This window comes from Lepeophtheirus salmonis, chromosome 14 (assembly GCF_016086655.4).
Source record: "Lepeophtheirus salmonis chromosome 14, UVic_Lsal_1.4, whole genome shotgun sequence".
Taxonomy (NCBI): Eukaryota; Metazoa; Arthropoda; class Copepoda; order Siphonostomatoida; family Caligidae; genus Lepeophtheirus; species Lepeophtheirus salmonis.
Window position 1 is genome coordinate 33438321 of NC_052144.2, and position 25194 is coordinate 33463514.

Consider the following 25194-nt stretch of genomic DNA (forward strand, 5'->3'; position numbering starts at 1 on the left):
CGAGATGTACATACTCATACATAAAAATTGGGGTATTTTTAGTAGGTCCGTTAATTTGTAATTGGTAGTATAAAGAAAAAATTTAATTTCCTTCGCAGTTGTGATTATTATTTAATTCCTTAGAAGTAAACATCCTTAACTAAGTAGATTCAATTATATTCATAATCTAATTGAACATTCATGTGTGCTCATAAAAGACGGAGCATAACCTTGAAGATTTCTGGCGGAGATTTAATTGTAAGTCTTTATTGGACTCAGAGTAGAATTGGAGATCGACATCGGAGTAATTCTAGGAAATGTAATTGTTTATCTCCTTTTTTCTTTCCTTTCTTATTACAGCTGATTGTAGCTGATCTAATAAAAACGTCATAAGCACTATTCTTTATCTCCTCCAAAACAATCTTCAAATTGTTATGGATACCATGTTGATTTTTGGTTTCTTTTTTTTAATATGTCCATTCCACACAGGATTGTCACCTTTGTCCATATTTCTACCCTTTCCTTGTTTCACACCCTCGATTATACAATACGAGGAGAGGAGTTAGAAGAATCCTTTGTTCATCTTCTGGTGGTCTAATTGGCAGGAGCCCGGCCATCTTTAAAATGCATGCTCTCCGAGTAAACTATGATTAGAGTTGTTGGAAGGGTTAAAAAAGAACGAATTTGATTGGTCGAAAGAGATTATATAAAAAAAGGAATAAAACACGTTGGTAACCTTGCATCTTCTAAACAACTTTTCCTCAGTATTGGATTAAACGTACTTTTTTCATGGGTTTCTAACAACGGAGGTACTGATGTGTGGAGTTATGATTTGGAAAATAAAAGTATATCTTGCTGTTTTTGCGTTTACTCGTTTCCATCTCGTTCTTTATGGCAAGTAATCCGCCACTCCAAAACCTCCCATCACATCAACAACAAAGTGTTCAATAAACACAAGATTCAAGGAGACGAAAGAGAATAAAATGGTTCATCATTCAATTTGGCCGTAGAATAGTTATTTGTGTCGTGTAACATCCCTTTAAATGTTCTAGATCATCCCAATTTCTCCAAGTTTATTGAAAAATATACTGGAAAAACTTCTTCAGGTCGATGGGTCATTAACTGCTTGGTTATGCTCATGGATTACATAGAGTTGCAGATATGGTTCAACAAAAGTTTTTTCTAATGAACGAACTTATTTCCAATGTGAAGAGGATGTTTTTGAATTCTGGAAGAAGAAAGAGAGTATTTACTGCTTCGCACGAAATTCCCCTCTCTCCATCACCAATTATAACAAGATAGGGAACTTGGTTAAAAGTAGTGGAGTACTACTACCGTTAATTTGACGTCTTTAGAGAATATTTAAACAGCCTTGATGAAGATTTGTCAGCAACCAGAAGATCACAAGAAGTAATTAATAATGATTCCTTAAGAGAAGAAGTCGTATGTATACAGGAAATTTTTTGTCAAATACCTTTGGCAATAACTGCGCTTGAGAAAAGATTGCCTCTTCTTACCAGCCTGACCATAGTAGAAAATCTGACTCAAGATTTGAAGGAAGAGCCATTCAAGACCAAGTGTAAAGAAATGCTTCAAAAGAATCCTGGCTACACAAAACTAAAGGAACTCTCAAGAAGAGAAAACCTCGTATACAAAAAATATTGTCAATTGTGATGCTGATAGAGTCTTTAGTATGATGAATATCATGTATACGAAAAGGAGGTCCAAACTAAGTACTAAGAAAGTGAGGGAATTGTTGATCACCAAATGGAATGAATGTTTTGTTATCATTTCATTGTCAATGCGTAAATATTAACAATATTTTTTAACTAATTTTTTTACTTTATTGCCTCATTTCTATTCTTAAGATTTCGTGCCAAAGTTATCTATTCATCCTTTGGTGGTCACTAAGAAGTTATAAATACACTTCCTGTAATGATGGGTTTGATGTTCTCTAACTAATAATATTATATTTTGTCTTGCATAAATTTACAGAATATAATATACATTTATAAAGTCATTTATAGGGAAGTTATATATTAATAATATGCAACAATCTCTCTTCCTTCATGTGTAAATTAATTAAATAATTTAAGTTAAAGATATATTCTAACCGATACTCTTTTAATTGGGTTGGAATCGATATTTACTTTGAACTATTGATCCAGCGACAGATACAATTGCACCACTCTCATAGGCAGCTATTATATTTTGAAGTAATTTCCATGGACATTCAATGCATCGATTGGTAATTTATTCAGTTCATACTTTTGAATAGAGTTGATGATCAAAATAGAGTTTTCTTTTAGACACCTGCATACTCTTGCATAGTGGCCTCTCTTATCACATCTTATGCATTCGATGCTTTTTGCAAGCAAACTTTCCCTTTCGTATGAGGATATGGGAAACCACACTGTCTACACAATCTTTCTTAGCTCTTGTTCCACGATCTCCCACAGCTTTGACTTCTTCGATATATATTGAATCCACATGACTGTATTTGCGTTATCAACTTTTGATAATAAATCATTTAGACTGTTTTGATTATTCTTTGCCGTTTCTACAGAGTAATACAGAGTCCAGTATATACATCACATATTTTATTTGCATCATCAAATAATCTTAATTGTGCTTCTCTATACTTCCGGACTCCGGTCAATTTGTTAGATTTCATCCTTGAATGTTCTTTTGCAAGGAGAAGGGGGGAAAAAGACAAATAGAAGTTATATACTTGTATCTCAGGTCTAACTATGATTAGATCCACCTTGTATGTTGATATTTGTAAACAAAGTTTTATATTATCACAATTAATATTTAATACTATTTGTATCATACAATAAATTATAACTAACATTAAGACATTTTCTTGATTATACTATTTTGATTAAATAGTACCAAGTAAAGCTCTATTTTGCTAAAGCTTCTATATGTAGTAACCATTCAGATAAGTTGTAATAAAAAAATTGAATACTTACAGTGAGATAGTACAAAATTCAGAGTTCCATTTCGATATTCGTAAATACTTTTACTGATAACTTGATCGTCATTTGGTGTGGATGACTTAAAACATTTTTTATGTATTTCTATATATGACATCAGTAACAACATCTTCCATTAATTTAATGATGGTTTCTCGGGAAGGGATATGTTTACCCTTGTATTTCTCCATAAATTTTTGAACGTAAATGATGTAGCTGTTATATTACATATGAATGTATTCATCGTGTTAAATTGATTTTTGTGAGATCATGAGTCTTGATGTACGCTTCGTAAATGATTATATGTATGTTCGAAATTACCCATAGACCATCAAGTATGACATTTATTATGATTTATGAATAAAGGTTTGAACCAGATAGTTGTAGTTGTATTTGCGGGCGCGCTTGCGCAAAACACGATTCCCACAACCCTAACTAGGATATACCCTTTAGCTTTTTATGAAGAAAATTATTAAATATGTTGTTAGAGAACCAATTTCAACGAAAAACACACTTTCATCCAGGTCTTCGAATAAAATCGTTTAAATAGAACTCACGTTATGATCTGAAAAAAATGCTAGATTACTTAGTCAGAGGTGTGGAGTTGGATTTGAATATTTTTGATCAAAGAAATTTAACTCCACCTAGTCGGAGTAATTAAATTATCAATAGCCGGAGATACAGAGCTTAAAATTGTTGCTGTACGATTCTTAATGAATAAGATGGATACTTCTGTTAAAATCGTAATAAGCCTTGTTGTCATTTTCATTGCTTTACAATTATAAAGATAATACGTATGTAGGTGTAGTTATTATCTTTTCATTCATCAACTAATACTAAAGTTTTTTCAGATGAATTTTTGGAGTATTTTTACTTGCTTATTGTATAACTGACGCTTACGCCTGATCTTATTAAGATTTTTTTAAAAATCTGCAATCAAAGCATTGCTATTCTTTACTTTGATATTTTCAGTAGTAATGGATTCAGCTATTTGGGGATCCTCTTCCACTGTCTAGTGAATTATTTAATTGGTATAATAAAATTATAACTGCATTAAGTACTTCAATTTCATGTATTGGTTTCAGAGCTCACAAAGTCAATCCTTGCTATGTATTGTCATTGACTATATGTTAGATTTATGTTGTACAGGAACCATCCTAAAGTGGAGTACTTTACAAATACATTATTAATGATAACCAAACAATCTGGTTAGTTCAGGCTTACAAGTGGAGTAAGACATATAGTATACCTTATAAAAACGAGAAGAGGTCGTCTAAAGCTTGTGGATGACTGCAACCACATCTATAGAGTACCTTATAAAACATCTCACAAGACTTATTGCAAATGCGAGTGAGATGGTTGTAGAGGTCGAGTTCATATGATTATGGAAAATGAAACTCCATTATAGTAAAGATGCATAGTGAATTTATAGAATATATATCAATGTATTATTTATACATTTATTCTATTATTTGTGTTCAACGCAACAATAATATACCCAATATTGGATAATATACGTAGCAATAAAAACTCAAGAACATGTAAAATTAAAGTCATCCGTGTATCAACAGTAATTCAATGAAAACATTGCTTTAATAACAATAACTATCCTGAGGGAGATTGGTATACTGAAATATGGTTTCCATGATCCCCTTCTTTCGATCCGGTACTGATAGTTCATTTTCAAAGATTATGCAAAAAAAACAACAACATAAAATATGCAATTTTATATTTATATTATATTCTTATATTCGTCCCAGTACAAAATCTTAGTCTTAGTTGTGAATAGAATGAATAATTATGGTTAATATCGTAAAAACCCTTTCCTTCCTCTCCTTGACAGGTTTATGTAGTTTTTTCCACGCCCGACCATATATTATTATATAAAGTCCCTTACTTTATACTCAAAAACGTCTCAGTTACGTTATTCAATGGCCACTGGAAGCTTAGGCCTATGGTCGGCCCGGATTTTAATCCGTCTTGAGATATGATGACTATAAAGGCTGAAAAAAGGTACCTTGATTTAACTGCAAAATATTAGAAATTGAATATTTTTTATTTCTTACCAGGGATAAGTCAAAGGGATTCTGATGATGATCGTTGCAAGTCTCATCTTATTTAATTTAAACATTTCAAGCCAAAAAGCTAATAACAAACAATAAAGTATAACAAATACTCACAGTATATGTTAAGAAGTGTAACAACTTCTTGAGTAAAAAACTAAGAACATGTAAAATTAAAGTCCTCCGGTAGCAACACTTACTATGTCTCTGTACATTCAAAATTATTTATTTTTGTTCCTTCTTCCTCTTTTCCCTCAGCTTAAGTAAACCGGTAAAAAAACGGTTTGAATTCATTGTAATAAGAAACAACAATTATTTCATATTAATTACTCAAATGCCATAACTTCATAATTAATTACAACGGCCTTCCAGTTAAAGTAAAGGAATACCTTAAATTATATGTGGAAAATACATTTATACTATAACATAGTTATATGAGGGCGAAACTGCACAGGGCGAAACTCCGAGTCACAAGTTTAATTGGAGCATCCAAAATAAATTATATATGTAGAACATATACACATCTCCCCCGAATAAGATTGAGCTACTCTATTTATAATTTTTCACAGTAATTAGATAGTTAAAATGTCAAAATACTTGCAGTAGTCCCTGCAACAATTAGTACTTACATTGAAGAATTCAAATAGCCCTTATAAGAAGATGTGTATTCGACCTTGATTTCTTCTCCTTCACAGCCTTGCACTCCCCATTGTGTTTGGGAAGTAACGATGCTTTCTGGATTCCTTGTGGTGTAGGACTGACTTATATTTTATTTATGATACTAAGCGAAGGAACAAGTTAATGCAAGTACTCTAGCTATGCCAGAAGAAAAGAAGAAGTAGATTAGAGTTTGTTAACCTGTCATCATACTAATGTATAGTAAAATGAGAACACTGTAGTAGGTATAAGAGTTGTCTGTACAGTACGGTCGCTAGAAATTATGGTTCGGTTCAGTAAAATTAGTTGGTTTAACTAATAGTGATGTCAGTTTTTTATAATAAACTGCTGCTTCACTTGGCGGAGGTTCACATCCATCCAAACAACGGCATATCGATCGTTTAACATAGTTCATTTTTGTACCAATTAGCGACATTGTTTTGTTTTTCCTTGTCAACTAGTGTATTATTTCTTCGTTTTCAAATGTAGGCAAGAAAAAATAGTCATTCCATTCAAGGTTAATAGAAATACAAGGTTAGACCATCATCTAATTGGGATTGCTAGAATTTTCGATCTGATGTATTGTACCGACTGCTGGGCAATACTGGCCTATTTTGACAAACCACGCAACCACTCATAGTCTATGACGTCACTATCGCTAGAATTTTCAATTTAATGTATCGTACCAACTGCTGGGAAAGGAAAACAGATTTTGACAAAGCTTACAACCACTCATCTACCGGTAGTTGCATAAATACGCGGAGTAATTTTTAAACCCTTATATTTCGAGGTTTCTTGACCGAAAATAAAAACATTCAGCACAAGTAACTCGGTAAATCTTTTGGCTTTCTTTTTGTTTTTCTTACTCGTATCAAACAAAGTCGTTTACGATGAATGACGAGGCCAAACGTCATATGGTTACCATTCTCTTCCGCGCCGGTAGGTCTGTCAAGGAGATAATCAAGGACACTAGAATATCCAGGACTACTGTGTTCAAGGTCCAGAAGCTTGCCAAGGTGGAAAAAGATCTGAAGGAGGGTACCCATACCTCTGGAATGACTCAGGATTGGCTCACTGCCAACATGCCACTTTGGAACAAAAACATTTGGCCACCTCAATCACCTGATTTGAATCCCCTTGACTACAGTGTGTGGTGGCAAATTGAGAAAAAGGCCTGTGCTACCCGCCACCCGAGTTTGGACTCATTGAAGACCAGCGTCAATGAGCAGCCATGGAAGACCATTACATCATCAATGTGTGCAAGGCCTTCCGCAGGGGCTTGGAGGGTGTCATAGCAGCTGATGGCGGTTATATTCAGTAATTATATTAAACTTCATACCAGAATAAATTCTCTATTATATAATTCTCAAAAAAAAATACGTCATACGAATTTTATTACACATTTAATTATTCAACTACCGTACCGGTGACGTCAATATTAAAAAATGTGGTGGAAGTCAAACATCAGTCATACACACCTTATGGTATAAACTTGTATTTCTATTAACCTTGATCCCAAAAATGTTTTGTTTAACATTTCATTAGAAAATCAGATAACACTATTTCATTCTAAAGAATTGGGACAGATATCCAATAGCCAGTTTAACTTTTGCTCATAATACAATAATGAATCGACAATTCCCATAATAGAACATAAAATCATGATCCTTATTTGTAGGGCTTTCTAAAAATAATTTCAGGTCAAAATATTGGATTTTGTCATGTTTTTATCCTAAGACCACGAATTGCTGCAATCTTTAATCCAATTAATACTAGAATAGAAGTTTTAAAATATAAAAAAACCATCATCAAATGAATGATTTAGAAAAATATACATTTAGAATGGTGCGAATGACATTTTGACATTACAGTAAATGAATTTGCAGACCATCTTGCGAAGAGAGGTACTGAGAGCCAAAACCGGTTTGCTATTAGGACGCCTCCAAGCTACATAAAGAAGGTAATTATTGACTTATTCTATCAATATTGGTATGACCGTTATAAAAAAGATCAAAGTATGAACCATATACATACTATGCTTAATAAGCCGAAGTCGAAGCGTATCAAGCTCGGAAGAGAAAAATCGAGACTCGTTGTACAGGCCTACACTGGACATGGCCCCTTTCTAGCCCACCTAAGCAAGTAGAAGAACATAAGCTCAACATACAATGTCTGTATGGAAGAATTGCAATGTGCAGACCATCTCATCAATAGATGCCCCTCCCTATCATACAAGAGACATCATGAATGAGGAAAACGAAGACATTCGTATTTCAAAATTTATGAAAAGTAAAAAATAAAAAATGTTATTGAACTGAATTTTAATGTAAACTAAGTTTTAGAATCTGCTGCAGTAGCACAAATACCGTGTTGTGTGGTCGTGTTCGTTGCCTTATATTTGTAAAATTTTATTTTATTTATGTATGGTCAGCTGTAATAAATATTTAACTAATCACTTAACAGTTCCAAATAACTTTATTATCTGTAAATAATTTATTTGTGTGATAATCCTAGTTCTTCGTTTGAGTAATATTCCAATAAGGTGACAAACTAGTTTAGAAAAGGATTTCCAACTCAATAAGAGTATTGGCCTTTAAAGCCTGTTATAAATTAACTATTACATTTATCATAGACAAATGTATTTTTTCCAATATATTGCTAATTATCCTATTATTATTTAAAGTAAAATCAATTAATAATACTCAGTGATGAAATGAAAATGGCAAGAACAGAATACTGTCTAATATAATATAAATATTATTGATCAATTAATCATCATTTATGACTTCGATCTTTCTTAATTTTGTATTGAAGATTTACATTATAAATATATATTGTACATCCTTTGCCAAAAAAGATGGTCCCTAACTTTAATGGATGAAATGTTCGATCAAAACTTAATTTTTGGTAATTTTTTTATAATTAAAATATTAAAAATTGTTAAAGGTAATATCTGCAGGTTGAAACACTTAATTAACCTAAGTTTTTATATTCAAAAACTATTTTATTTTAGTTCAAAGTGTTGTTTTCGTGGAAAATATATTAGTTGTAGCACGTGACTTCACATAGAGTCTTTAATGCTGATGAAATAAAAAAGGGATTCATATTGTACAAAGTCATTTAGGGTTTGTCATTTAATTTTTAACCAATAAACAATACAATTTCCCCTACATGAGGTTACGTGATTGATCCTTGGTATACTCCAAAGATTACTAGAACCCTTTTTCTATAAATACATGGACTTAAACCAAAATATAACCTCTACATTAGGGGGGGGGGGCACTACTAAAGCCCCGTATTAATATAAATACGTGCAAATATCACTCATTTTTTCTACATTTTAAAAATACATATAAAATTTAAATTAGTTACAAGTATAAAAATACTCGATATATGAGCCCCAAGCTACGGACTAAAATTCACCATTTATTAAGAAATAATACAATCAGTTATGATTACATAAATCATTCATTGGTTTAAATTATAATTTCATTTCTAAATAACGGAATAATCTTCAGATAACTAATTCTCACAACCTTCAAATTACATTTACCAATCATATCTAAGCAACGGTAAGTATTCAATCATTTACATTGAACATCATTTGTGTTAATATATATAGTTTATTGAACGAAAACTTTTTTGCCAAGTGACAGTTTACTGAAGGGACATTTCTATGTCACATTACCCAATTAATTTCTGGATAAAAAGAATAACAACGAAATCTTATAGAATAGCATCATATTTTACACATTATAAAATTAAATATGAGCTTAAAGCACAATGCGAGAATGATTCCATTTACTATCATTGGAAAATGCTATGTTGTAATTGAAAAACAAAATAAAACAATCATTTTTTTTAGTTCCAAATAATATAATTCATATAGTACAAATGTAAAGCCCTTTTAATTTATTTTCTAGAAAGTGTTATATTGATGTACCATGTACCAATGACTTCTAGAAGTAGTCCTTGTATATACATATATAAATATTATTTTATGGGTTACTTATTATGGAATGTCATGAAGTAATCGTCCTCTATATTCATGCATAGAAAGACATTGGACTTGCTAACTATGTATTATTTTTTAATAATCTTTTATAAACGTGTGAAGTTGTATCGTGATGAAGTTTTAGGTAAGACCTCCCTAGTTACAAGTGATCTACTCCAAAACATTGATATAAATATATATCAATTGACAGCCAGGATATTGGAATCCCCTTAATCAAATTGCTGTCTAAATTGCACACACCTTTGCAAAATAGGATTTATGAATTAATAGACAACTTTATTGATTTCACCTTCACATCAGTATCTTTTAATTATTAATTTTTTATTAATCTTATTAAGTATTATTTCAAGGTTCTTAAATTTATATTGATTATCGACGTATATATCCTTCCTATATCTTTATTTCTTTTAAAAATTACCTATTAAATAAACATATTTTGCAGTGTTTTTGAATTTATTTTATTTTCGTCAATATTCACTTAGTTAAATATTCACATAGTTGATTTAAGCTAGGATACTATAATAACACAGAGTTATTGCGCACTTTCAAAAAAGAGAGCAAAAAATTATAGACTGGTGTTTCAATAAAAGGCAGGGTTAATAGAAATGTAGTTAATATTTCTATTAACCTTGATAAAAGGAAGAATTAAATAATAACACTAGCGACAATGTTAACGAACGTGTTAAATGACACTTCAATGTTAACTTCTTCTACTGCTACTTATGAGTTGTGATATAAAATTATATATGATTGATGCCAACGATATTTATGCATTTCAGTAGATCAAACATACTTTAACTTTTTTGTTTTTAAATAAATCTTTATTTGTCATTATTAAAAATTACTGATTTATTTGTAAATATTTTTAAAGGGAGAGAATAGAGAATTCAAGTATTATTATGAATACATAATATTATAAAACTACATGTAACAATGAATCCTTACCAATGATGGTAAGCATTTTTCATCGCGATATAATTTAGAACTCCCCCATTGAAATGAACTTAACTTGAAGAAGTTGTTGTTTTTGTGGCCTTTGGTGCTTGAAGGTTTGATAATAGGCTTCAAGGTACGTCTGGGAATAATGAAAGAACACAATTTGGACTTAAATAACGTCGAAGAAGAACGGAGTCCTTTTTTCCGTACGGTTTGCTATCGTTTTTTGAAGTCTTATAATCCTCATGAAGGAAATGCCTGCTACAAATTCTTGGATGCTCTGTTGGCTTCTAGTTCTTTCTGTAATGATGTGAATATGGAGAGAATCTTGAGAATTTAAATTACTTCTTAAATACCTAGGAATGACCCTTTTCCATTTTTTCATGAGTTCATCATTTTTAAGAGGAAATCTATGGGACACTGTTCTTTCATCCTTGTCCTTTTTTCTATTTGAATTAAGTCCACTAGAGCACTTTGATGCAGAGGACTGAGTACCATCTCTAATTTCCCAAGATCTTACTTGAGGACACCACCAAGATCTGCTTGACTATTAAGATTAATTATGAGTTATTGAGAAGAACTCAACTAAGAAACTGAAACTCCCGCTCTCTTCCCTTCTTAAGAACTAGCTGTGGGACCAAAAATATGGTGGTGCACTATCCCTCTGTATTATATCAAAGGTTTACGTAACAAAGTCGCTGTAATATCAAAAATTAATTTTGAATTTCCCGCCCACTTTTTTTAATTTTAAGTATATCTTGTTCATTGTTGGTTACATCGGATCATAGGATGTGGTGTTGTAAAGGTGTGAGTGTATACTTTAAACCCTTTTTAGACAGTATTGTTCACCGGTTTAGTCGTGAATGATCGTTTGTCGAGTATGGAGGTCTCAATATTCGCTATATTTTACATTTTTTACTACTTGAAAGGTAAATACGCGTCGAAAGCAACCAAAAAAAAGTTACAATGTATTCGATGCCGATATTCTTTCGGTTCGTTTTGTACAACAATGTTTCGAGGGATTCTCCCCCCACCTCCTCAATTCTTCCTTCTACTATTTGAAGCTAGCAATCGAACAGTAGCGGCCTGCATTGGTGAAAAGGAGACAACAAGACATCAAAAAGACACGCCAGTCCGCACAAATCTTTGATGACGTGCCATAAGCTCAAGGAGCTTGGATGGGATTTTCTTATTCCTCCACTCTAAAGTACAGACCTGGCACTAAGTGAATACTACCTGTTCTTATCAATAACCAACGTGCTTAAGGGTACATACTAGGCCTCAATGGAGACATGTGAAAATTGTTGTTCGAGTTTTTTGCGAATAGGGACAAGGACTTCTACGAAAAGGGCATTATGAAGTTGGATTCTCGTTGGCAACAAGTTATCAAACAGAACGGGGCATATTTGGCTTAAATTGGATGATTCTAACACTTCTTATAAAGCATTGAAATAAAGTGGAAAATAAAAAAATTACTTTTTTTCCCAAACTATTATAATGGCGAGAACAGAACAATATCAGTGATGTCGAAGGACCTACAAAATTATATTTTTAATTTTGTCGACGGTTTTATCCATCTTCGTCTCCATCTAGTACTTGTCTTGGGAGTTAAGAAATTGATATTTCAAATAATAAAGCAAAGGACATTCGTCTCCATGCAAGAACTCCGAAAAAATGTCAACGTATCTATTTCAAGGAATTATGGTCGTCTGACTCATGGGCGTATGGAAGTTTGCGCTCTCCGCTTTTTCTTGTATATAGTTTTTCTTTGACCGTTTTTGTTTATACTTAACGCAACCTTTCAATTTTTATATAGTAAAATGAAGGAGGAAGAAAAAAGGAAAAATACTTCATAAGAACAAGTGAGGGCGCAACTCTCACTTCTTCTGAGAGTTGCGCCCCACTTCTAATTCTTCGAGTTTCTTATTACTAAAGTGAAGAGTAATTCGAACCTATTCCAATATTAATCCTGTTAATTTATGGTTAAAATGAAATAAGTAAAAAATATAATTTTCGTATCACAAATTCAAGTGATATAAACATTGAGTCATTCTATTGACTATTGCATATCCCACTTGGAAGAATGGATAATCATCACATTTTCCTCTCAACAAGTAGGTTACCTCATAGGAATCTTCCCTCTTTGGAGTAGTTGGGACGTGTCCTTAACATGTGTAGGTTTTTAGGCTGTTAGGAAATGAATAAAAGCGACATGAGATCCTTGCATGACAAATTAATGATTCCTCACAGCTTGGAGCTATGAGGAAAGTGACAAACAGAGCCCCACGGAAAGTCAAAATCCAATATTTTTTTTATTGAGGAATTATGAAGATTCTTCAGTATACTTTATCAGTAATCTTTATGAGTAATATTATTACAATATAGGAAGAGAGGGGGGGGGGATAAATAGCTTAGGGCCTCTTAAAATATGGTTGAATACTCTCCACCTTCGGATTGACCAGTGTCCTGGGGTAGTGTGGGATTGTTAAAACCACTGCCAATACATCTAAGGAACTCCTCTAACACCACAAGCTCAAAGCCCTCGGGTTGGCTAAGGACCGGGAGGGGGGTAGTGTGGTGTATATAAAAACCCCCATTAAACCCTCACATACATCCAAGGGACCCCTCTAATATCAAAAATTGGTTCTAAGCCTTTGAGATGCTAGGGTACTTGAGGGTACCTCTGGATCCTTAAGAACTATGGCTAATGCATCACATACAACCACGGAACCCCTCTAATACAAAAAAATAGTTTCAAGCCCTGCAATGACTTCCATATTTTAAAAGGCCCTAAGCTATTTATCCCCCCCCCCTTCTCCTCCTATATTGCAATAATATTACTGGGGGATGGAATAAACAAATATGTTTAGATATTTACCATAAATAATGGAAAGATAATTTATAATGAAGTGTTATAATTATTCATGAAGTTTGAACAAAAACAGGCAATTTTCCTCCAGGGCAATCCTCCATGAGTAATTTTCCACAAGCCAGTTACGGTAGTACCATATATTATTAACAAAATGTTAGCATCTTTCAAAACATTCCCTTCCTATGATTTATAGAAATCTTTGACATTTTAAAAAAAATTTGATCAGTAATCACTTGTGCAATTGCATGAATGAAAGTTTACATGTTAACTTCAGATAAGATACTTTCTTGACATCAATTACAAGATCAACTCAACATTTGCCTCCTTTACTTTCCAAAAAAAGATTGGATGTTCAATTTAACACAATTCAGACAAACTATTAACATGTTGAAAACATTGTTCTAATATTGTGAAAATGGCATAATACCTTAGTTACTTAGATTTTTATAAGAATTGTTTAGGATGAGTATTTCACGATAACCAAAATTAGATTGCAATGGCTACAAATAGCTATGTATCAGAAACCGACTTTGATAAACTTATTATTGAATATTCAAAACGTTTAAGCATTTATATCTGCATTCTTCAGAATGAGTTACTGATTAGGTTTTATAGTTAATCCTTTTAGAGAGTGAGATATCTAAATAAAAAATAATGTTGTTCGAAATTCAAGTATTTAAGGTCATTTATTAACATATATACGCTGTGTGAATGATTTGACTAATTTATTGCATAATTACTAAACAGATTTAAAAAAAATTTCAGTGGTGTAAAAATCTTTTTGGAATAATAATATTTCTTTAAAATATAATGTTAATTATATTTTTAGTGAATTGGAAATTACAAACACAACGTTCACTTCTGACTTGAGACTGACAAAACACACCATCATAGAAGCGAAAAAGGAAAAATGAATACATTTTAAACAGAAACATTAGAAAAATATTTAAAGAGGAAATTAGATCAAATAAATAGTAGTTTATTTCAATTAAATATGAAACATAAATTACAAAATTAGAAATGGTTCTATGATAAAAGTATATATAAATACAGGGTATGTTCATGGGCATTGGGGACAGCGTTCTTGTTTCAAATACTTGTACCGTACCACCTGATGGTCAAGCCAAGCCGTAGGTGACGCCAGAGAGATGATAGAGTAGTGATGGGTATGGTCTCTGAAAATTCTAGACCGGTCCAATATCGATATTATTTTGTTTGGGCCGGTTCAAATCTATAGTCTGGATCTTATCAATATCGGTATCCAGTCTGGATAAAAATCGATCTAAAGCAATATAAATACTTGAGAATTGGTCCAAAACGAAATCAACAATAATAAAAATATTGTATTGTCTTTCTCAATAAGTTATTTTTTCATTAATCTACATTTTTATTCATCTAACTATGTTAAAAAAAGATATTAAATAGTGATTACTATAGTAAGTTATTAAATTTATTTATTATTATTTTTCAATAATTCAAGTTTTAAGTTATGGAATTAAAAAGTAATAGGACTATCTGTGCTCTCGCTTTTTGTAATTTACCCAGTAACGTCGTCGTGAAATGTCAGTAGAAGGATGTCAGTTCTGACGTTCGTGTAAAAAGAAAAAGAAAGCGGTGGTGGATCCAAACATCTGACAAAACAACGTTATGAAAATACTTTGGGTTATGCTAATGGACTCGTTGGAAAGAGGAGACACTCAATAGAAGAAGTGCAGCTTTTTTCCTTCTCTTCACTGATTGGCTTAAAATTTTCGGATGCCATAAGGTCTATTTTAAAGGTATTGAAGGTAATTTTTGTACTACTTTGTGGGTTTAATTTATTAGTTGTCATAATCGACAATAGTTAGAACTTCATCGTTTGCCAATAGTCATTACTCCTCTAAACGTCGGCGACAAAACTTATCATCATCAAAGTGAGCCTCAATCATGAAGTAAATATTGAATTTAACAGGAATTCTCACATTGTAATGTCTTGAATGATCTATGATATAAAAAACAAAGTTCAAGTTATCGCCAATTATGTATATATTATAAGTATTAAATAGATGAACTTGTTATTAAACCAGTAGATAGTTTATCACATATAATGCCAGTTTCTCAGTGATTGTATACTCCACTCCACGTGTAAAATTAAGTTAAATAAAGCCTCACGTAAGGCTTTAATCTTTTCACTAGACTGTTAAGTTTCATTTCAATCCGTAGGAACAAGGTAACTACAAATACAAGATATGTCAATAATACACATTGGTCCAATCATCCTTTTCAAATTTTTGTACCGTACTGACCGCTAGTCAACCTAAATAGAAAGATTGTTTTTGTGACGTCAGAGTTGATGTGAAGAATTCATAATTTAATATTGTTTAGTCATCGTTTAATATTTATTATTAATCAATTACTATTATATTAAATTTTCCTAGTACGCCTCTATTTATATAGGGATTTTACATTTATATTATTTCGGTGAAATAAAATTGTGGGATATATCAACATTTCCTAAAGTAGCATTTTATGTTTCAATTATTCCATTTGACATATCACTGGTAAGAAATAATGCATTCCAAAATATTTTGCAGCTAAATCTAGTCATATATTTTCAGCTTTTTTAGTCATCATATATCAAGACGATTAACATCAGGATATTTCATTCGGTATATTAATATATTTACTTCAAAATTATTTCATATCTTAGCAAAATGTATGTGGAACTCTTCATATCGGAACACAAATTGAGCTAACAAATTCAGCATTTTTAATAATTGAGCACAAAAACTTGTTAGTTTTGTGATTATTTTTACATTTTTCTGTCGTGTACACTCAACCCTAAAATACTAAAGTTGTCCATGACTTAACATATCGTAATTTACAATATAAAGGGTTTTTCATTAACAGCACTTACATTTTTTAAATAAAACAAAAACGGTTTGAGATATCAACAATTTCTTTAGTTGCCGTTCAAATACATTCAAGTTAATTCATGAATAAAATTTGATGTTGTTTGAATGACCACCACGTGCTTGTTGTACGAGGTTCAATCGTTGAACCCAATTTTCGAATACTTTTCTGCATAAATTGGCTGAAACCCGCAGCAATTTCGCGTTGAATATTTGTTCTGAGCTCTTAAAACGTCAACAGATTATTGTTGTAGACCAGAGCTTTCACATGATCCCAAGAGAAATAGTCTAGAGGCGTTAAATAGCACGAGCAAGGCGGCCCATTGACTTGCCATTTCTGGAGATAATACACTCACCAAACTTACTCTTAAATAAATTGATTGAAACATTTACTGTTTGTGAAGTGACGCCGTCTTGTTGAAACCACATATCGTCCAATTCAGGCCAAAAAAAATCGGTTATCATGGTGCAGTAACGATTTCCATTCATAGTAACGTGGCGATTGTCATAGTCGACAAAACAGTACGGCCCAATGACACCCCAAGCATGCAATGCACACCAAACAGTAATTTTTTGGGATATAATCATGAATCACGTGTGGATTTTTTTCCGGCCCGATTACGCATATTTTGCTTGTTAACAAAACCATTGAGCCAAAAATGTGCCTCATCGCTGAAGATGATTTTATGTTGAAAATCAGGATCATTTTCGAATTTTCTTTCAGCCTATTTTACGAATTCCCGACGCTTGAAGTGGTCAAGTGGCTTCAGTTGTTGTGTCAACTTGATCTTATACGGGTGTAAGCCAAGAGCTTTTCACAAAATTCGTCACAACAATGTCACAAAGATTGCCAACGATTGAGAACGGCGGGTAAGAGACAAATTTGGGTCATGTTGAATTGATGCACTTGCGGCAGAATATTTTTTACACTTCTTGCATTTCTTTGTCTCACTGGCACAGGAACGTTATGTAGCGTGTATATCGATTCAAATTTTTTCACCAAAGCAGGTCGATTACGTTGACCATAAATTGGCGTTAACGCTCTTAAAGTTTGGATCAAAGACTCAACAGTTTTGTAATAAATTTTTTATAATTTGCAAGCGTTGCTCGAGTGTGTACTCCTCTATGATAAAACTGCAATTATTTCTAAGTACAGCTGTCAAAGAAACAATAATAAATATGACGTCCTTTTTTAAACCTATCAACCTAAAATGGGAGCGTCCCTATTGAAAAACCCTTGCTATGTTAATCTTTGTTTTTACAGATTTGCTATAATGACATTCAATGACAATTAATGAATAAAAATTGTAGTGTGGTAGTATAATATATTTGCTGCCATAACGACCATTCAAAAAACAAAATTCAATCGTTTATTCTATGGAAAAAAAATCGATGATTTTTCCAAATATCATGAAAATTTATATCGATACTATTTCGATACAATATTAATTTTTTTGCAAATAAATACTACTACTCTTATTTTATGTCTCGAATTCAAATAACAAAAAAGCTACTTTTCAATGTTATTTTATAATTGGAAAGAAATGGGATTTGTATTATTGGAATGGTTTCAAAAATATCTACCTTTGGAGAGAATTAGGATTATCTACTGATAAATCATACTTTTCCAAATCCATTAAACAAAACCTAAATTAAATTAAAACCTATATATGCGTTATCCGATGTCCCTCACTTGCTGAAGTATCTGAGACATCATTTCATTGATCAGGGCTTTCAATTACAGAGAGGATGGAGCTCTCATTTTAATCAAGACAATTAGAAAAATATTACATGATGATAACGAGGAGCTTCGAATATGTCACACATTAAGCTCTGATTATTTAAACGTAGATAAAAATGCCAGACAACGGTTTCGATCAGCTGCTGAATTACTTAGTCATACAACAGCTAGTGCCATTCTATTTTTAAAAGAAGAGGATTAAACATTTTTTTTATAGAATTAAATATATTTGACGAACTAACTTTCATTCTAATGTTTTTAGAATCAATAGACCCATTTTGTATTATTGTAATTAGTGGCTCTGGAAAGATTATTGTTGACAATGCTCTAGTTAATTTTTAAAATGACAATCACTCTCATTCCATGATTCAACAAGTCATATCCGATGGGAAAAAAAAATTAAGAGAAAATCATGAATCTATACCAAAGTAAATGATTTTTTTTTTTTTTTTAAAGTATAAGAAGAACATAAGATCCAGAATCTGGTAGTGAAGATGAAAATGGAAACTACAATGTATGAGATTTTGCAATTACTCCCAACAAAACCAATTGTTAGGACGAGGGATTTATATTCGTTTTGGGATATGTGGCCAAAAATTTCCTATCCGTACCTTATAGTCATATCTTCATGTTCCGCCTAGTTCATGGCACCAACTCCATCAAAAGGAGGATTAATTCAACCATCTACAGAATTTATAAGCTTTTCAAAGATAATGGAAGACAAATTTAATACATTCCCTACAACTAACTAGAAACTAAACCACTTGTTATGGATGGACTGATAAAAATTATTCAAAGTAAAAACCCGAACAATCCTACTGAAGTTATGCAAAAGATTATACGTTCTCGAACATTTATTTGACTAAAATATGTATATTAATAAAATAAATAAGTGCTGTATAAAAAATAAATTAGTTAGGAAAATAAGAAAGATGACACATTTTGTTTGTCGATTTTTAAAGTAATGAAATATCAAATTTTTATCCTGCTCTATTATATTTTCATTGCAAGTTTTGAAGTAATTTATGTATTTTTTATGTTTTTGAAATATAGATCCTTCCCTCTATAATATTTTATTTTTAAGGTATATTTAGTTTTAAAAACACAAAAGCTTTTTAGTCTTAATTATTAAGAGCAATCACTTCATAATTATGTGTGAATTCAATCAATGAATTTAATAGTATATCGACTAAGGTGGAAGACACACATTTGTCCAAGTATGTGTGGTTGGCATACCTTGCAGTTCTAGTCACTTTGCGTAAGAGTATATTTGGGACGTCTAGCAGCGTTAATCCACCGAAATTTTGCCCTTTAGAAAGAAAAAAATTATTCGAGGAGTAGAGCCTGAACTTTATTTGTAGGTTTGACACTCATTCACGTAATTAAAAGGTAAATAGATCACCATTATAATAAGATAAATTGAACTGAAAAAGTAACTAATGCAAAAAAAAAAATATATATCATTATAAGAAGTTTCATCTTCTATTGTTGATGAAATTAGGTTAATGTCCACCAAGTGTATTTCTCTTTTTTTTGGAAGTAGGAGGTTCCAAATAAGGAGTAAAGTATGTATGATCCTGAAATTATAGAATATTTTTTTACCTAAAATTCGAAATAAAAAAGTTGCTTCAGATTTCCTTAATTATTTAATTTTCTTAGCATAAGCATTGTTCTCCCGAATGAAAATGGGTTTGTTGGAGATTTTGGTGAGCCTTGGAACTTTAGGTTTTAGATGTTTAAACAATGTTGGAATGGCTTTAGAGTTGGAATTCCATATTTCTTCAAAATGTTTAGAACAGAATCGAGAATTAAATTATGGTTTCCAAAGATTCCCTTTCATTTTTATGACCCATTACCTTCCAAGGAATTTGTCCCTTGGAAATGAAAAAAAGCGTCACCCTCAAATCAAGAACGATTCCTGTAATCCATGGCGCACAACAAGATGGCATACTTGGGGTATTTTTACAAAATTGCCTTTGCAGATTTCTTCAAAAAAAATATAGTGTTAAATTATGAATGTTTTGGGCCATGACTCAAACACCTGAGAAAGTCAGTTATCGTGAAAGCAGATGGCCCAGTGATGGAACTCTACTTATAGGGCTCCCAGAAAAGGAAAACGGGTTTGCGTTTCCTTCTTCTTCTTTTTTTCTTTCTTGATTATTTATTAATTCTGGGATCTAATAAAGGGAGATGAAGCATGGCTCTCACTCAAAAATTGCTGTGGGAAAAGAATATATTATTTTGTTCTTTGATTGTTCCTTTTTTGAATATCCCTCCGAAGAAAAGCGGAGTTTTCACTTTTCAATTTTACATTTATGTTTTATTTATTGCTGTTTATATTATTATAATATATGTGTCATTTAAGATAAGATGGTCAATAATCGCCAGAGGTTGGAACTTGGACTCTAGACTTGCAACTTATTGTCCTTATTGTGAAGACAATCTTCACAATACTTCACAGGACTTGGAATTGACATGAGATTAGACGTGGACTTACAGTATTAGGACGTTTTCCCTACTAAAATCAATGCTGTGTCGTAAGCTTCAGGGAAGTGACACCCCGAAATCTTTGAAGATTATGGATATAAGATATATGTAGAAAGGAGTAGAACTTACTACAATTCAAGTGTGAACCCATTACATTTTTGAATTAGGACTTTCAAGGCGACAAATGGGATAACTAAACCTGCCGTTCTACATGTCATGTCCTATTAAAAAGAAGCAAACTAAAAAAAAATAATGTTTCATCAATCTTTGTACCCGAAACACACTCCTTAATCTTGTGAAAGGTAAAATACGAATTGGGTATGTTCTAAAGCAAGACGCAGTAAATAATTGGAGTTATTAAATGAACAAATAAACGCGTTTCACACTTCCAACAACTCGTAAGTTTGTCAAACATCCAATTAAGGTTGTTTTTAGAGTAAGAGCTTACTTTTTATCCTTATCAAAATCATAAGAAGCTTCATGTCCAAAGTTTGTGTATATTGTGAGGTCTAATAAAGTCAAGATTGTTGATGCAATTCATAATGTCACAGCTTATTTGAAAGTTATTCTTTGGTAGGAAGATTATAATGTTGTAACAAAATAGATGAACACTAAAATTTAGAAATGGATTTCTTCTAATGTCTCGTAAACCAAAAGTTAAAATTTGAGAACTTTGCTCTCTTCATCATAAATAAGGATAGAAGAAGACTAACCTATACAATGGACCTGTTTATTTGTACCATATTTTAAATTGATTGAATTCATAGCTTAGTATCTTAAATTCATGCTTTGTCCAAATCCAAAAATTATTGTATTTAATATTATACTTGTATCTATAATATTTTAGCAAGTAAATTTGCATTTTATTTCTGTATTCAGGCTGAAATTTTATTTATAATCCACTAATTTTTTTTATGAGAACATTTAAAAAACTCAATTGTATATTTTTATTTAAACTGAAGTCCTGAATATATTATTATTGGTTTTCAATGGTTTAGATAATGCTAATAAATTATTTTCTACATTATAAATGTTGTTTTATTGAAGTTTTATAATTTTTCTAAGAACATAATCATAATCATAATCTGCTCTGTTGAGATGGATGATCATGCTATAAGTATCTTTCTTCGATTTTCTCCATTTGGGTTTGTTCCTATCTCTTGGAGAACAAATATGAAGATTTTCGGTATTTTCGTATCATCAAAAATGTAGGCCCTGATTTTGAAAGTGAAGTTGTATCAGGATTTACGAACAACGGAGAAAAGCTGCCTAAATTTCAGAGGGGGTCAAACCTTATGTGGTAAAATCTTCTGTGACAGGCTCTGTGTATGGAAGTACTTTGTGAAAAAAATTAATCAACAATTGGCTTATAGAAGATATTCAAAAATAGGGATCTGGGAGAATTCTTTCCAAATCAACGATAAACGATTTTAAGGAATATTTTTTTTCGTTAATCGTGTATCATTCAATTTCTTTTCATTCGTTTATCCTTCATGAACGGTTTTTTAAGAGATGAACGATTATCACTTTTGAAAGATTATAACAAGCCCCTACAAATAATAATGAACAATGAAGTCAAAAGAAATATCAGACTGAAACAACATCGTACTGTAGTATTTTTCTCTAATATACCTTAAGTAAATTACATTGAGCAGGGGTATACGCAGGATTTTATCTTGGGGGGGAATACTTTTTTTCATAGAATAGACAATAAAAAAAATGTATATTTTTCCCAAGCTAGTACATTTAAATTTTTTTTCTAAAAAGCAAAAATTTTATGATATAATGTTGTTTAATGTCTAATCATACAGAAAGAGTCTACATTAAATATTTTTGTTTCCTCCATTTGATATTAATTAGCGATGCTCTAGTTATTTTCGTCCAATAGGCCTTTTAGTAGTTGAGTTTTGCCAATGTTGTCATCATTTTTTTTTAGATCCTTGAAAAACAAAAAAAAAAGAATAAGGAACTATAAATCATGCATAAATCTGTGTAGGTAAATAAAGTATGAAAAAAAAATTAGAGCTCTTTTTATAATTACAACATGAAAAATATGTTTTAATATTATTTTATTCTTGAAAAGATAACATAAATATGGAATACTAGAACTGAGGATCTACATGGTTGTAATTCCTGTGTGGGATTTGTTATTTATATCGTTTCATAGTTGCTTACTAATTGAACTTCAGGACAACTAATCTGCTCTCCTTCCACTACTTTTTTCAGATTGTTAGGGAGACCAATTTCATTTCCATTTCTTTAAAACATGCTGAGTAAAAGTGTGTAAAAATTTAAAATCATTTTTTTATATATCATTAATAAGCCATGTGTTAAGCTATGGTAGTTTTAAGAAACCACTTGGACTATTCAGAGTATAATCGTTTGAAACTATAATAGCTATTTTTACATTTTTTTTCTTCCTGTTTCCTTTATTAAAACTCATGTAATAAGATAATCAAGTCCAATTTGTGTTTCTTAACTAATTTATACATTTTTGAAAGAATATGTAGTTTGTTTGACGAGTTGTCCTTGGATCAAATAATCAATCGTAGAGGCTCTTATCTTTGTGAAAAAAGTACACAACAATGATTCCTACTCTTTACAAGAATCAACTTCAAGCTAAACTACAAGAACAGCTCAACATGTCATGGTCCCATCGTCCAAAGATGGGAGCCCTATGTTTCCAGGAGTATTGAGAAATATATTTTTAAAAAATAATTTTTTTTTTTATTAGATACTAATTCCAAAAAAACGGGCCAGCTAAAACACACTCACAATTTACATACCCCGATATTATCTCTTGTTTATATCCCTGCAGTATAGTCGCGAATTTAATTATGTTCATCTAATATTCAAACAGATGTCATTTAATATCTTTTCTTACTTAAAAAAAATATAAATGATAGACTCCATTTATTCCATAAATAACCTTTCCAGAGAAGGTGCAAACATGATTCAATTGTTAAAAGTTATTTTTATTGGTGTAATTGTCGGTATTTTATTGTTAACCACTTGGAACATATTCGTCATCCACAATGTAAGTTTACATTTGAAAATAAATAAAAAATTTACTATCGTTCATATAATACCATACTTTATTTTATTTGTACAGTTCTACCTATTTAACAATCTAAAATCCTATTCCAATACTTTCCACAAAGATATCTCCTCAAATGATTCTCAAATCCCATTATTTGTTAAAACCGTCAAAAATCATACCATGTTCTTCAAAGAAAATATTCCAAAAGACACAAGTTTCTTCTTTTTGGAGACCTCGGGGAAATCCCAATTGACATTGAAGGAATTTTGCGCCATTGAGAGCGCAGCTAAGTTACATCCAAAACGAAAAGCCTTTTTTTTAATGACGAATAAAACGTATGAAAGAAGTGCAGTTGTTGAAAAAATGATGGAAACATATTCCAATATTCAATTCCTTAGCATTGATTTAACCTACGTTTTTAAAGGAACGGTCATTGAGAATCTTTGGCTTGAAAACAAAATTCAAAATAGTGCTCACTACAACTCTCACATGAGTGATATTTTGCGATCTTGGTTTGTCTATAATTATGGGGGCACTTATTTGGACACGGATATTATTGTTCTCAAGGAATTGCCTCTTGACTATAATTATGCTGGAGTTGAGAACACAGAGTCATTTTTAGTCAGTAAGACAACCCCTACTATAACTCGTAAGATATTAATTTTACTATTTCTATTTTCTTGACTTCAGCGGGTAGTATCATACATTTCACTCACCATCACAAACTCTTAAAAATGATTCTGGAGGATATTTCTAAAAAATTTGATGGAAGCGATTGGATCAATAATGGACCTGCAATGTTTACTAACAACATCATCAAACTTTGTAAAGGCAAAACCATGAAAACAATCAATGAGGCTAAATGCCATAATATTCAACTATTTCCTCCAAATGCATTTTTCTCCGTTTTTTATCCATCCTGGCAATTGTTTTTTAATAATGACTCCAGGGAAGACGTCAAAAACAGACTTAAAGATAGTTTAATAGCGCACTATTGGGGAAAGCTATCATCAAAAACAAAAATCAAACCAGGAATGCCCATTCATGATCTGGCTCTTGAAAAATGCCCCCTCACCGCCAAGTACTTCCAATAGATGATATAAATATTAATTATATTTACAGACAAAAGTAAGAAAATGTTATTATTTGTACAAAATCACAACAATTATAATTGATTAAAAAAAATAGACATCTATTAAAATAAAATATGCACTTCTGAAGATTATCTAAACATAAATATGATACATAAGTTATAATTATATAATTTATACATAACACTCATAAACATTTGAGTAAAGGGAGAGACAAATTTTAAATTTATACGTCCTTTTCATTTGCTTTGATCCATCTTTATTCATTCAGGACGGTGAGCCTATCATTTTCTTTAAGAATTTAAACAAAATCATTCTTAACAAAAAATGCTCGACATCTACAGGGTATAATAGGATGAATATATAACCAACCCCAGGTTTTATAAGCTTCATAAGAGATTAGAGTCGACTCTTTTTATAAGTGAGAACCTATAAATCCATATA

General features: G+C 31.5%; 1 protein-coding gene across 1 annotated transcript; it reads left to right on the plus strand.

Annotated features, from left to right (window-relative positions):
* Positions 1–23537: 23537 nt before the first annotated feature.
* LOC121129184 (lactosylceramide 4-alpha-galactosyltransferase) lies at positions 23538–24865 on the plus strand. The gene is made up of 3 exons (XM_040724862.2): positions 23538–23656; positions 23732–24284; positions 24350–24865. The coding sequence occupies exons 1-3, from the start codon at positions 23570–23572 to the stop codon at positions 24751–24753; spliced, it is 1044 nt and encodes a 347-aa protein (XP_040580796.1). The 5' UTR covers positions 23538–23569; the 3' UTR covers positions 24754–24865.
* The last annotated feature ends 329 nt before the right edge of the window (positions 24866–25194 follow it).